This window comes from Hemibagrus wyckioides, linkage group LG17, assembly GCF_019097595.1.
Source record: "Hemibagrus wyckioides isolate EC202008001 linkage group LG17, SWU_Hwy_1.0, whole genome shotgun sequence".
Lineage (NCBI taxonomy): Eukaryota > Metazoa > Chordata > Actinopteri > Siluriformes > Bagridae > Hemibagrus > Hemibagrus wyckioides.
In genome coordinates this window covers 15,431,352-15,446,401 of record NC_080726.1, presented here as the reverse complement: position 1 = coordinate 15,446,401, position 15,050 = coordinate 15,431,352, and the positions used below count along the sequence as shown (strand labels likewise).

General features: G+C 37.2%; 1 protein-coding gene across 7 annotated transcripts in view; it reads right to left on the bottom strand.

Annotated features, from left to right (window-relative positions):
• sez6b (seizure related 6 homolog b) overlaps positions 1-15,050 on the bottom strand; it is a 166,916-nt gene that overhangs the window by 5,899 nt on the left and 145,967 nt on the right. For all 7 annotated transcript variants that reach the window (XM_058414427.1, XM_058414424.1, XM_058414425.1 and 4 more), the window contains exons 10-12: positions 7,863-8,059; positions 6,311-6,505; positions 879-1,070 (exon numbers count right to left, since the gene is read on the bottom strand). In XM_058414427.1, coding sequence (XP_058270410.1) covers positions 879-1,070; positions 6,311-6,505; positions 7,863-8,059 — 584 coding nt within the window. The remainder of the gene's footprint in view (positions 1-878; positions 1,071-6,310; positions 6,506-7,862; positions 8,060-15,050) is intronic.

The window sequence follows — 15,050 nt, the reverse complement described above, 5'->3', positions numbered from 1 at the left end:
ATACAAGGTGCACACACATTTTTGATGTACGGAAAGTATCCACTCCATTATCCCTCTTCACCTTTCCCAATATTTGCAATTGCTTACAGTCTTACAATAGAAATGGTTCTGTACAGCACAGACATTCTATCTACATTTCTACTTTGTTTATGGAAATGTATTCAATTCAGGTAGGCTAGATCTATTAGATAGATTAGATTTAATAATTAATATGGCAGCTGTGGAGTATTTTAAGGTTTTCTAATTTGGCAAGAAAAGCTTGACCCATTGCTCCTCCTTGACTGAAGGAGTGTTCAGTGAGTAAGTATGAGGCAGTATATAATAATTCCTTCCCAAATGTGTGTGTGTGTGTTTCCTTCCTTTTCTGCCATTTGTTGCAGTTCCTATTTTTGATCATTACAGCCAATAAACTCTATGATGCCTTTCCCTACAATTGTGCATCATCTACAGAGATGAATGAATTACTGCAAATCAATGAAACACTGTTAAATACTCAAAGGAGGTCATTAGCATTTAATTGGAATTTAAAATGGATAGACATTTGTTGAATAGCAGGGGTCTGTCTACGAATAGGCCGCTGCTGGTACTAATAATCACCACAGCCTCCTAACTATTACAGTCCATCCAACCACTTTACATGTAATTCATTTTAGTAGCTCTTGTCATAGGCTGCTGTACTTTGTGTCATAAACAACAAGAGTCCAATCTGTTCCCCCATCCCTCATGTGGATATGCAGTAACAGAAACGTAATCAAACAGCCACTAATGAGAATGTCACAGAGCAGTTCTGGAATATCAATCTCCTAATGAAACAACTGGACAAGCTTATTACAGCTAATGAATCATGCTTAGTTCTGAGGAATGAAAATGATACTCACGGATGCATCTGGGTGGTTTCTCACTCCACTTGGGTCCTGTGGAATCGCGCTTGTAACAGGAAAGGAGACTGTTTCCAGACAGAGAGTAGCCCTTGTTGCAGATGTACTGCACTGTGGAGCCTACAATCAGTCGAGGACCTGACATCACCCTGTGGCTGTGCTCTACCATACCAGGGTCTGGGCATGACAGCACTGTGGAAACACACAATTAAAATACAGAATGGTTTGCTGCCTTTTTCTTCATTCATATGTTCATCTTCAGTAAGTGATTTTTCAAGGTCAGGGTCACGGTGGATCCGGAGCCTCTGCCGAGAACAATGGGCACAAGACAGGAACACACATTGAATTGAAACGAATCTATTACACACACGCACACACCATTTTTTAAAAGGTCACCATTTAGAGTAGCCAGTCCACTTATCAGCACATATCTGGAAGTGAAGAAAAGGTATCTGGAGTATCTAAAGGAAACCCGTGTAAAAATTAAACAACATTTAAAATAACAAATTGTGTAACATCTGCTATAACTATCGCTATAAAACATTGCTCTGTTGCACAATCCCTTCTACATCACCAAAATAATCACACATTGTGTATTACACTCTGTTGAGTACATTAGATTGATTATAATTTCCTTGTTGGTTTGTTATAATGTTTTTTTCCTGTTTCTACCGTGAGCCTTTAAAGGTTTACTGCACTTTTAGTGATAGTAGAATACTGAGTAAATTTAGACACTTGGACAGTGTATGACCTTATCATCTAGTTTATTCAGCTACACAGTGGCTGCCATACTGTTTCTGAACCAGCCAACACTGTAGCACAGGCAGGACACATTTGTGGACCCTGTCTGTCCCCTGTGCTCACCATGAGTCTCTATGTGCAAATGTTTTATACAATAAAACCTGATGATGTTTTATATAAATTGTCGCCAATTAGATTCCCTCAAATGCCCTGCAAGACTCAGGTTTACCAATAGATGGCATTAAAGTATCATTACTCTGGTTAAAAAAACAAAAACAAAATCCTTTTATCAGGACAAATTATGAAAAACTTTTATAATTAGAGAGCAAATTTGGGAAACCTTAAAACTACATTGTATTAAAAAAGCCGACAGAGGTTTACATTTATTCAAACCATAATCCATCCATCCATCCATCCATTCATATTTTGTAACCACTTTATCCTTGACATGTTTGGTTGTGGATCCAGAGCATATCCCAGATATGAGTGTGACAGGGACACACCCTGATTGAAGCTGCAGCCCATATTGCAGGAGACTATCCACACACATTTACACACTCATTCACACCGTAGGACAATTTAGTGTAGCTGTGTTGGTTGTGAGGTGGGAGGAAACCAAAGATCCCAGAGGTAATCCTTGTGGAGATGAGGAAAAATTCTAAATTAGAAATCAGACACATGCCCAAGCTTGAACACATAACTGCGGGAGTTACGAAGGAGTAATACCTGCAGCACCACAAAACATTTCAACTGTAATAGTTTTTATTATTACTGTGATTTATTGAATGTTTATGTATTTTCGTCTCCAAACCACACCGTGATCAGTCACAGAACACAAGTTCAGTAAACTGATAATGGTTTTAAATTTAAAGTTACTTTTATCAGTCCAGAGCTCTGAAAAATTGCCATCCTGTTTACTCTGGCTACTCTTTTCAGATTATTCCACAAGGTGCTTCTATAAGGACAAGCCAAAATTACTGTATATAGCAAGAACATGCACACCTGGATTTGTTCCCACCCAGGCAGCCAGCCAGAGACACACCTTGATCTGCCTTTGTATTGGGGAAGGACAGTCATCACAAGTAACAGAAGGAGAGCCTGTGTCCTCTAGTCTAGAACACAAAATAATAATAAACCCACACACTAGCCCAGCTGCAGCACACAAACCAATTTCTTTTCCTGGCAGGACAGCATCAGGTGACAGGATGCTGAGAGCTCTGCATCTCTCCCACTCCTGCTGCTGCTTCTTTTGTGCTTCCAGAGCAGGACAGAAAACAGCGGGTGCATGTGGAGAGAATAGGACAAAAGCCCGAGCTGCTATCGCTGTCTGCATGTTGACTCATTCTGCAAGTCCACAAATGATGCAACATGGAATAGGGCAGAAGTTCGATCTTGATGTCAGTGCACCAATGACATCTGCTACAACAAAAGGCGAGATGTGCAGCTGTCCTGAATGCATCATTCTTTGATAACAAAACGGGGCCTAAAGGGGACCCCTGAGGATTACCAGAGCACAGGCAATGCTTGCAAAATCCTGATGTGTTTGGCCAAGGGATGACAAATTAAAACCAGACAGTGAAAATCCAAGTCATTATCCATCAGTCTCTTCCTCCCTCTACTGTAAAGTTCAATGCGGCAAACTGAATCTAAAGGTGACATTTAGTTGCTGTCCAGAGCATCAGTCTTGATTAGTGGCCTTTCTGTAATGGTTCAAGAGCAGTACAAAAAAGAATTGTAGGCACAAAAGGTTTTGATCTTATTCAGAGACAGAAACTGCAATGTCTGAATATCTTTATTTATCTGTTTAGTGCTCCAGATATTTGTGTCTGTATTTGGATTTAAACCCAAAGCTGGTGTGGCTTAAACTGTACGTTTAAAAGAAAAGCATATGCATGAGACTGTTTTTTTATTTAATTCCAATTGTGTAAATACAGTGGAATCTACGGTGGCCAAGAAGTGCAAAACAAAATAACAAATCGGAAAACAAAATAACACATAAAAGAAATAAGGTTAGATACACAATTTCACTTGCAAACTATACCTAGGTCCATGTACTTTTTGGTATTTGAATCCGCAAACAAAATAACAAATCAGAAAACAAAATAACAAATCAGAAAACAAAATAACAAATTTGAAAACACAATAACAAATCTGTGACAAAATTTAGACAAAATAGAAAAGGTAGGAAGGTCCGTGTACTTTTTGGTATTTGAAGTTTCTTTTTATAAACAGAAACAAAAAAAAACGAAAATGAAATAGTTGTTTAATTGTGATGAAAATGTCAGACATATTTTTAAAATCAGACTTGATTTTCATGTGAATTAATTTGTAATTAATTATTTATTTTTTTAATTAAAAAAAGTCACTATTCCTTCAATGCCTTCAAGGTCATGTGACCCTGTGACCCCAAACTAATACCAAAATAATCTACTTGGAAACCCCCACAAGGTACACCTGTTGTTATCCCAAAATATGTCTTCACTGTTTTTTATTAAAAATTTATTTATTTATTTACTAATTTATTTACTAATTTATTTATTTAATTAATTAATTAATTAATTTTATTTATTTTATTTATTTATTTATTATTTATTTGAAGAAAAAGTCTTAATGAAATTAAAATTAAAATGTAAATCAACAAAGACATTTCTTGGGATACAAAGAGGTGTAGCTTGAGGGGGTTTCCAATTAGATTATTTTGGTATTAGTTTTGGTGTCACAGGGTCATATGACCTAGAAGCTACTGAAGAAATAGCAACTTAATGAAATTAATATTAAAATAAAAATAGGTGAAGACATATCTTGGGATACAAACAGGTGTACCTTGTGGGGGTTTCAAAGTAGATTATTTTGGTACCGGTTTTAGACAAAGAAAATGCAGCTGTTTTTCCGTTCCTACGCTATAGAACTTTCTTTATTTAAAGTATAAATGAGAAAAGAAAATGAAGTCTAATTTTAAAAAGGTGTCTGACATTCACATGATTAAAAAATGATTTCATTTTCGTTTTTTTGTTTCTGTTTATAAAAAAAAAACTTCAAATACCAAAAAGTACACGGACCTACCTACCTTTTCCATTTTGTCTAAATTGTCATGTTTTCGGATGTGTTATTTTGCTTTCCAAATTATTTTGTTTGCGGATTTGTTATTTTGCTTTCCAATTTGTTATTTTGTTTTCCAATTTGTTATTTTGCTTTCCAAATTGTTATTTTGTTTGCGGATTTGTTATTTTGCTTTCCAAATTGTTATTTTGTTTGCGGATTTATTATTTTGTTTTCCAATTTGTTATTTTGCTTTCCAAATTGTTATTTTGTTTGCGGATTTGTTATTTTGCTTTCCAAATTGTTATTTTGTTTGCGGATTTATTATTTTGTTTTCCAATTTGTTATTTTGCTTTCCAAATTGTTATTTTGTTTGCGGATTTGTTATTTTGCTTTCCAAATTGTTATTTTGTTTGCGGATTTGTTATTTTGCTTTCCAAATTGTTATTTTGTTTGCGGATTTGTTATTTTGCTTTCCAAATTGTTATTTTGTTTGCGGATTTGTTATTTTGCTTTCCAAATTGTTATTTTGTTTGCGGATTTGTTATTTTGCTTTCCAAATTGTTATTTTGTTTGCGGATTTGTTATTTTGTTTTCCAATTTGTTATTTTGTTTGCAGATTTGTTATTTTGTTTTCTGATTTGTTATTTTGTTTTCCAATTTGTTATTTTGTTTTCCAATTTGTTATTTTGCTTTCCAAATTGTTATTTTGTTTGCGGATTTGTTATTTTGTTTTCCAATTTGTTATTTTGTTTGCAGATTTGTTATTTTGTTTTCTGATTTGTTATTTTGTTTTCTGATTTGTTATTTTGCTTTCCAAATTATTTTGTTTGTGGATTTGTTATTTTGTTTTCCAATTTGTTATTTTGTTTGCAGATTTGTTATTTTGTTTTCTGATTTGTTATTTTGTTTTCGGATTTGTTATTTTGTTTGCGGATTTGTTATTTTGTTTTCGGATTTGTTATTTTGTTTGCAGATTTGTTATTTTGTTTTCTGATTTGTTATTTTGCTTTCCAAATTATTTTGTTTGCGGATTTGTTATTTTGTTTTCCAATTTGTTATTTTGTTTGCAGATTTGTTATTTTGCTTTCCAAATTGTTATTTTGTTTGCGGATTTGTTATTTTGTTTTCCAATTTGTTATTTTGTTTGCAGATTTGTTATTTTGTTTTCTGATTTGTTATTTTGTTTTCTGATTTGTTATTTTGCTTTCCAAATTATTTTGTTTGCGGATTTGTTATTTTGTTTTCCAATTTGTTATTTTGTTTGCAGATTTGTTATTTTGTTTTCTGATTTGTTATTTTGTTTGCGGATTTGTTATTTTGTTTTCGGATTTGTTATTTTGTTTGCGGATTTGTTATTTTGTTTTCTGATTTGTTATTTTGTTTTCGGATTTGTTATTTTGTTTTCGGATTTGTTATTTTGTTTGCGGATTTGTTATTTTGTTTTCTGATTTGTTATTTTGTTTTCGGATTTGTTATTTTGTTTGCGGATTTGTTATTTTGTTTTCTGATTTGTTATTTTGTTTTGCACTTCTCGGCCACTACAGGAATCATTACAAATCTTTACCTTAAGAACTGAAATTTTGCAAGCAATTTGCATTGGCATAGGAAGCATTTTCAGCATCCTTTTTATGTATGTGTGCATGATGTACCTCTCTCACAGGTAGGCAGGTCTCCACTCCATGTCAAGTCCCACTGGCACATGAGCATTTCGGTGCCCACCACTTCGAAGCCTGGGTAACACTGATAGTTTACTACTGTACCATGCACCAGCTCAGGGTGAGAAGTCGTCTTCCAGCCATTAGTGATCTCAGGAAGCTCTGGACACGTGTCGTTACGAGGAACCTCTGCAAAGAGAGAGAGAGTGAGTGAGAGAGATTATACAGCCCTCACTCATCCGGCATCAGACTGGCTTAACTGTTTGAAAGGGGACTGAGAGACAGCTGCCAGGTGATTTGCTAGTGCCCACTTTGATCATGGTGAATCTGGTGAGGGCATGTGGCTAATGAGTACAAACGTGTCATAATTGTTTGCATCGCTGCCAGGCCAAATGGCCAAATCCCATACACCTGCAAGAGCTGGCAAACGTTAACGCGTAGGGTGTGATGGGACTGCAAAACTCTTCATTCTAGTCCTCCTCCTTCTGTATGCTGCAACCCACTCACTCCCTTTTTGCATGGAATTCATTATATCTTATCAGATCTCATTTTATATTTTGGCACCAGCGAAAGCTGATGGAATGGTAGCCCATTCTCCATCCCAGGAGGAAAAGCGCTAGACTTAAAAGATTCTTTCTTCCTGTCTCTTTCCCTAGTCCACATGGGTCTTACCCAATGTGCTGCAATAATAAATTAGTAAGCCTGAGTGGAGGAATGAGATGTGTTTCGACTAAAGCCCTAATCAACAAAGAGTTTTTTTGTTTTCTCTTTTATTGTCACATCCAACTGTATTTCAAAAAGCTCAATGACATGGATGCAGTGCTCTTTACTTCTAATTAGTGTTGTAACAGATACACAAGAATAAATAAAAAATTTTTTTTAACAGGTTATACAGTCAAGTCCATAACATTTGGCACTTCCGAGGGAACTGTCAAAATGAGTGTATAAAATAAACCTTGTGATTAATGTTTTTCTACTCAAACTGGAAAAAACTACTTGCAGTACCTTTCCTTGAACAAAAATCAATCTCATGAGAACGAGATAATGACCCCAACACACAGGTCTGAATCAATACAGAAATGGATGCAAGACATAAAATCAATGTGTTGCAATGGTCAACTCATATCTAGATTTGACCCACGCTAAACACATGCGATGTGTGGAGAAAAGAGCAGCAGACAGGTGAAAAATATAACAACATAATTCACCTTAAAATGCGATGCATAGAAGTGGGTCAACGATCCACTGCAGCCAGAAAGCGGCTCATAGCAGTGAAGTCTTCCCCGAATATTAATTGCATTTTTAATCATATTAATATTAATACTTTCGAAAACAGCATTTTACATGAGAAGATGCACTTCTTAGGACAATGCACATCTACAGATGTACAGTATATTCTGTAGTGCTATAAAATAAAATGATATAATGCTCAAAAAGTCATGAAATTCACGTTCAAGTGTGCTTGTAGCTCTGGAGTTTATTGTATGTCATTAGAACAAACATTTTAACTGACATAGCGTAACAACACATTTCCGTGCTCTCTTACCGAAAAAGTGCACCACAAAACCATTGTTGTAGCCGTAAACATTAGTGGCGGGATCAGACTGAAACTGGATGGTGACGTCAGCTGTAGATGTGTAGAGCTTGAAACGTGGTCGTGAGCCACTGTACTGACCCAGTGCCTTAGCAGTCAGGTCGTCTCCATCATAGAATGTCAGCAGGTCATTCGTTCCCATGTGGAGGCTGCAGGCAACAAAACACATATTTAGTGAATCTCGGAGGTTTACCCCAGCTTTTTTGCAGCATTCAGGAGCTGTTTGTTTCCATCACCACCTCTGAGACACAAAAGCTTATACCTTTATACCATTGCTCACTGTTTTTATAAGTTCTAATAGAAGGTAAACTATATACAGTTGAGGCCATATTCTTGCAGAATCTGTTAAGTGTTAATCATTTTTTCCAAAAAAATTGAGAGGGATCATAAAAATTGCATTTAGTTTTTTATTTAGTACTGATGGGAATGAGCTATTTCACATAACAAATGTTATGTGTAAATAATATAATAGTAGTAGAAGTAGCAGTGGCAGCAGCAGTAATAGTAGTAGTAGAAGAAGTAGCAGTAGTAGTAGTAATAGTAATAGTAGTAGGTGGAGTAGAAGTAGGAGTAGAAACAATTTGACAATTTGACAAAGAGGAGGAGAAGGAGAAATAATAGTAGCAGTAGTAGTATTAGTAGTAGAAGCAGTAATAGTAGTAGGAAGAGGAGAAGGAGGAGGAATAGTAGCAGTAGTAGTAGTAATAGAAGTAGTAATAATAGTAGTAGGAGGAGGAGGAGGAGGAGAAGGCCGAGCAGGAGGAGGAGGAATAGTACCAGTAGTGGCAGTAATAATAGTAGAAGCAGTAGTAGGAGGAGGAGGAATACTAGCAGTAGCAGGAGAAGGAGGAGACGAAGGAATAGTAGCAGTAGTAGTAATACTAGCCGTAGTAGGAGGAGTAATAGTAGCAGCAGTAGTAGTAGTAGGAGGAGGAGGAGGAATAGTAGCAGCAGAAGTAGTGGAGGAGGATGAGGAGAAGGAATAGCAGTAGTAGTAGTGGTAGTAATACTAGCAGTAGTAGGAGGAGGAGGAGGAGGAATACTAGCAGTAGCAGGAGGAGGAGAAGGAATAGTAGCAGTAGTAGTAGTAATACTAGCCATAGTAGTAGTAGTAGGAGGAGGAGGAGTAATAGTAGCAGCAGTAGTAGTAGGAGGAGTAGGATGAGGAGGAATAGTAGCAGTAGTAGTAGTAGGAGTTGTGGTAGTAATACTAGCAGTAGTAGTAGGAGGAGGAGGAATAGTAGCAGTAGTAGCAGTAATAGTAGTAGTAGTAGGAGGTGGAGGAGGAGTATGAGGAGTTGTATACACATTTAAGTATTATGAATTTTTTTTAAACATAGTAATACCAGTATTTAACCCTAACTCTTTGCCTTTTTCAGCACCTGTACTGCTTGCTATCTTTGGCACTGAAACAGGGAACAGGACAGAGAGCTAATGAATTGACGGCAGGAGAGAGAACTCTTAGTTATACCCTTATGTACCAGCTCTGTCCTCCCTAATCTTTAGAAATAGCTGGAAAATCAATTTCTTCCAGCACACCAGACACTGTTAGACCGTACTGTAACTCAGTTGTAGCAATCTCATGGGGAGAAGCAGCATGACAAAAGAGTGATTTCACCTGTCACTTCCCTGTGTTGCTTTAGTAAGACTTCAGCAGCTACGGAGACAGGCTGAGTTCAATTACCTCAGCAATTATTCATGCTGTAGCATCTGAAGGTACTGTATTCGACACTACAATTTCAAACACCTTATCTAATATCCAACACCGGCTCCCTGTCAATTCTTCTTAGAAGCTCAGAATGGAGAAGGCCAAATTGAGTGAAGCAGGATGAATAGTCCGGGGAACATATGACCTTCTGAACAATCTGAAATTCAATCGAAAATGCTGAAGCCTTAACAAGAGTGATCTCTCTCTTTTGGGTTCGACAGATATAAAAAACAGATATGGACAGCCTTGATAAATTAAATCCTTACATCTACTAGCCCTTTAGGGAAGTACATAAAAATCTTCAATAATGTAATGTTCACCATGTATTCTTTTTAGTTTTGATTTGCGTTGTGTATATACCGAAAGATATCACATCGGCGACTCTGGCAGGCCAGCAAATAGTATGCAGTCCAACAGTGAAGTGACACATGCACTCAGGCTTGTTCCTAATTAATCACAAGTGGCCGGTGATGGAACTCATTACACAGGAGAGAGAAATAATTAATCATCTTTGGTCTACCGTGGCGGCAAACAAAAAAGCAGTGTTGCAGAATGGAGACAGGATGTTCGACGTGTGCAAAAGTCGAATGCAGACACACGTCTGCACATGCACTTATGCGCTCACACACACACACACACACTCTATTCACACAAGTTTTTTCGATGCGCTTGCATTGTTGCATTCTGCACCATCTTGCTTTTTTCTGCTGTAACACTGTGTCTCATTTTGCGGTACAGCCCCTCACCTGCTCTCATGACTAGAAAGCGAAAAAAAATTCCTGTCTCGGCTTATATTGGATTTGTTGAGATAAAGTGAAACAAGGGTTTTGCGTAGCTGCGTGTTGTATCTGCCGAGAAAATCGATCATGTTTTCTATTTGCTAGGAGTAATTTCATTTTGTTTAATCAAAAAACAGGCTCAGCTTGACTTGGCCCACAGCACAGCTGCCACCTCACGCCTTCAGAATACATTAAACTTGCATGCAGGCTTTTTTTTTTTTTTTTTAAAGAAACCTTAAAGCTAGACAACATGGCCTGATATTTTCAGCCTACATGCCTCGAAAATGCCAATTCAGCTTACTGTTTCCACCTCTCAAACACAACAACAATATAAATGTGTTAGAGTTTGAATAATACTTGCAAAGACTGGTTGTATTTAATTTGTTTGCCAGAGGCAGGAACCTGATTCAGCATGAGTTGAAGAGCTTTGGGTAAAAGCAATGATGAGAGATAGGTCATCTGTCACAGACACTAAGCTGAACCATTCTTTTACACCACATCCTGTGTTTCATTCAGACTAAGCTACTCAGATGATTGCTTTGTTCAAAATAAAGAAACTTATGATACAGAGTAGATTTAAAAACCTTATCTGAGAAGCAAAAACAGCGAGTTTCATAATACTTATACATTATCCTGTAGACCATGCACAGGCCATGTGCATATAACGTATAGGATGTGAGGATACAGGGATATTAGTTTAGTGGCGCTTAAAGTCAGTCACAGTCAGTCCACTTGTAATAATGAAAGCACATACCATTACAGGTAACCTCTGGACCATGTGTTTAATCTAGACTTAATTCTACACTAGCAAGATTGGATGAGATGAGGGGGGAAAAAGCAAGCATGATTAAATGTCAGTGAATGTGCTGGACAGCATTGGCACTACTAAATGTTAGACAAACAGAAGATGCTGAACTTTAATTTGAACTGTCAACATTATCAGAAAGTCTTAAATGGATAAATAAAGGACAGAAATTGCTTTCGTTCTTTTCAATTAGGAAAGTAAATATTAGCCAAAAGCTGAAAAGCTGGCGGTCTGAGATTTAGCACAAACCCCCACAGCCTTAACACACAATACATGATATCGGAGCCAGAGTGAGGAAGGGAGAGGGACAGAGAGAGAGAGAGAGAGAGAGAACAGACAGAAGAAAATGTGTGATGGAGGCTCATCCTTATCCTGGTCCTGATTTATGATAACATATTTCATCTGCTCAAACAGTAGATGACAAGCCAACAAATAAAAGTGAATCCTCTTTTATACAAAATCTAAATCCAGATCAGTTCATATCATGTACACAACGCCTCCAGCAGGGGGCTCTCTCAGCCACCGGAGCTACCCGAGAGCACGATGTCTGTAATCCTCTCCACTACGGCAAGCTTGTCCAGCTTTGTGTCTGTGCCAGGGCAGTAGTGCCAGCTGTCACTTGTGTTGCCCACCTACCCACTACACAGTCTGCCCCAATCTCACAGCTCAGGAAACCACTTCAGAGCTTCAGGGCCCTTCTCAGCTAATGATTTAATCAGACCTTGGTACACCTCAGTGTCCTTGTGTAAGAGCGAGTGCAGGATGGGTTGATGAATTATTACAGGGGAGAGGGAGCTTGCTCATTCTTAAAGATCTGTAATGAGCCTCTGGCAGGAGCTGGAGCTCCAGAACATGAAGGGAAGCTGGACTACAGCAGGGGCAAGCTGGCAAAAGGCTAGGAGAGTTCACCTCAGAAGTGGATTTGTTATGTTGTTATGAATCTTCCCTGATACATCATTAGTGCATATTTTGCTCTTCTCAGCTAAACAGTTGTTCTGGATGTCCTCCTTGCTCATTTTGTTTCCATTTATACTTGTCATGTGGTGTGACAGTAGAAGCAGTTTGACTAATTGAGTTTTCTGAGGTGGGGAGGAAAGAGAGTGCCACCATGAAGTCTTGCTCCTCCCACTTTTTTGTCCAAACCTGTCACAAAAACATGGAGTAGCACATCGTCTGTGAAGAGAAATACATAAAAAGGCCGACTTGGCTGGCTGTTGAAAAGGCGTGAGTTAAAACAGGAGGCACTGCATTGACTGCATAAATAGACAGGCCATATTTTTATCATCAGCTCTAGCAACAGATGGAGAAGCCCTGAGTGTTCAAGCTATCGTCCGTCCCACATTCTCCACCCCCAACCACCAAATGAACGGGAAATTAATTATGCTGGCAGCTTCTCCTGCAAAACATCCAGGATGTCATTTATTACACAGCTAAACAATGTAAGTGGTGCAAAAAAAAAAACAAAAAAAACAACACACAAGCAGGAGGAAACATGCAAATGAATGAATCTTAATTAAGGCATACTAAATTACTGAATGCATGAATAATCTATCAGAGGCTGACACAGCAGGGTTTTGTGTTGTGTAGCCTCACCTGACTGAGCAATCACACTCGACATTCGCTCTCCTGCTCCACATAATTGATTCCGTATTCGTTTAAAAAAAAAAAAACACCCAATTTAATAATTGGCTTTCTGTGGAGTCTATTATTAACCTTTGTCTGCTGCCGCCTGTTGATATGCAAACTATTTCCTCGATCACCATATTTTTTTCCTTGTAAGTGATAAGAACACAAGCTATGACATCTGATGCTTATGTAGAATTTGCAAGGAAAACCATTTGGACATATTTCCTAGTGCTGAGACGGTTTACTTGAAATATACTTAATGAGGAGTGCTGTTGAGGAGACATGGCAAAAATATATCACAGTGATTGAAGACATTTTCATTGTACACAGTTTGTATCATGATACATAATTCTGCTGGGATTTTGCTAACAAAGTGCCAGCAACAACAACAACAACCACAAGAAGAAGTATCACTGTAGCCTCAGAAATTTTAGAGAAAAAGAGGAAAAATGGAACAAACAGAAGTTAAGATTTTAATTTCTAGTGACATTTTTAGTATTTTTTTCTAAAAGTATATAAAAGTAGAAGTATATCATAATGTATATAATATATCACAGCAATGATGTCAAATTATATATACAGCCTTCACTGGATGTTAGTAAACCAGTAGACCATTCACTACATTTAAACCTTGGAACAATTTAGACTAACAAGCTGCTCATGAACTTCTCAGTCTGGGATTTTTGAGAATTTGTACCATTGATCCTTTTGAGGGAATGGTCATATTCCAGGAGAAAGATTTTCTCAGGATCTGATGGTGTAAGGACAACACTAAATATTTACAATAAGTAAGTAAAGTTCAACCGCTGTTAAACCTCCATTATAGTGTTCTTCATTTATTTTTTCTCAGAGGGCAACAGGTTGAAATATTTGTCTATATTTACTCCAAATCTGACCTGAGAGAAGATATTTCAACTCTGTGCAAGCAAACTTGCAAACAAACTACTCTCAATCAGGCATATCTTTATAACCTGCCTAACTGCAGTTAATGAACTGAGTATTTTATTTTTTATTTTTGAGCTAGCACTTTATGAGCAGTAATAAATATTTGTATTTGATACACTTTTAATAAGGTCTCGCATCAGTGAGAAATGAAACTAGGCAGCAGTGTTATGCAGAAGTAGGATAAAAAAAATCTCAAAGAGTCTGTTCAAGGTCTTAAAATTAGCCCCCTTGACACCTCCATCTTTGAGCTTGCCAAAGGCTGTATTGTACTCATTTCACTTTGTAAGTAAAGTCAGTGAGCTGGGACTGAACTGGTCAGTTGGGATCAGATGAAGCTATGCAATAGCAGTGCAATCTGAGAAGCACACTGTCTCAGTTACAGGAACAAAAGACCCTGCCATCAAATGTCTAAAAAAAACTGAAGTGAAAATATGTGAAGGCATCTGATATGATCCACACTATATCTGTTCATGCTTCAGTCTGGAAAAAGAATAAAGCAGATGTTACATGATTATTAGACCACATTATATCACACTGTTGAATTCTTGAATCTGATTGGTTAGAAGGTGTTGATTCATTTCCTTTAACAGCAGATCTAACAATTGCTCTACCATTGTACAGCTAAGAGACAAAAAAACCATATGGTGAGTCATAAACAGTTTGTAATTGTTATGTTTTCTGCAAGTGAAAGGCTTCAGGATAAAAGGCTTTAGATTTTGTGTATTCTTTGTAACATGATAAGATGCATTATGTTCAAAACTAAGTTTTGTAGTTGCATATAATGTAATGTAAGTGATAACAGGAATTAACATGTCTCACAGAAACACCCCAAAACAATGGATAAAGGGTGGGATGTAATTCTTTAATAAATTTAAAAAATGTTAAAAATAAATAAATTAAAAAAAAGTTGGAAATTGCTTTGGTATAAAAGGAATAAAACCCTACAAGATGTGTGTTATAGGAATATAAACACATTCTGAATGATAACCCAGATCTGCCGTTACTTCTGTCAGCTTGTGACAGCAAGGAATTAGTGTCTATAATGAACTCAGAAACTACACTGACCTAATAGTTCCTCATGAGCCCTTGGTTGCTGTTGTAGAAAGGACGTTATTTACATTTACTGTACATTATTTATTATCCAGTGTCACCCAAATGAAGATGGGTTCCCTTCTGAGCCTGGTTCCTCTCAAGGTTTCTTCCTCAGGGAGTTTTTCCTTGTCACCGCCGCCACAGGCTTGCTCATTAGGGATAAAATGATAAAAGTTTTTTCCTTT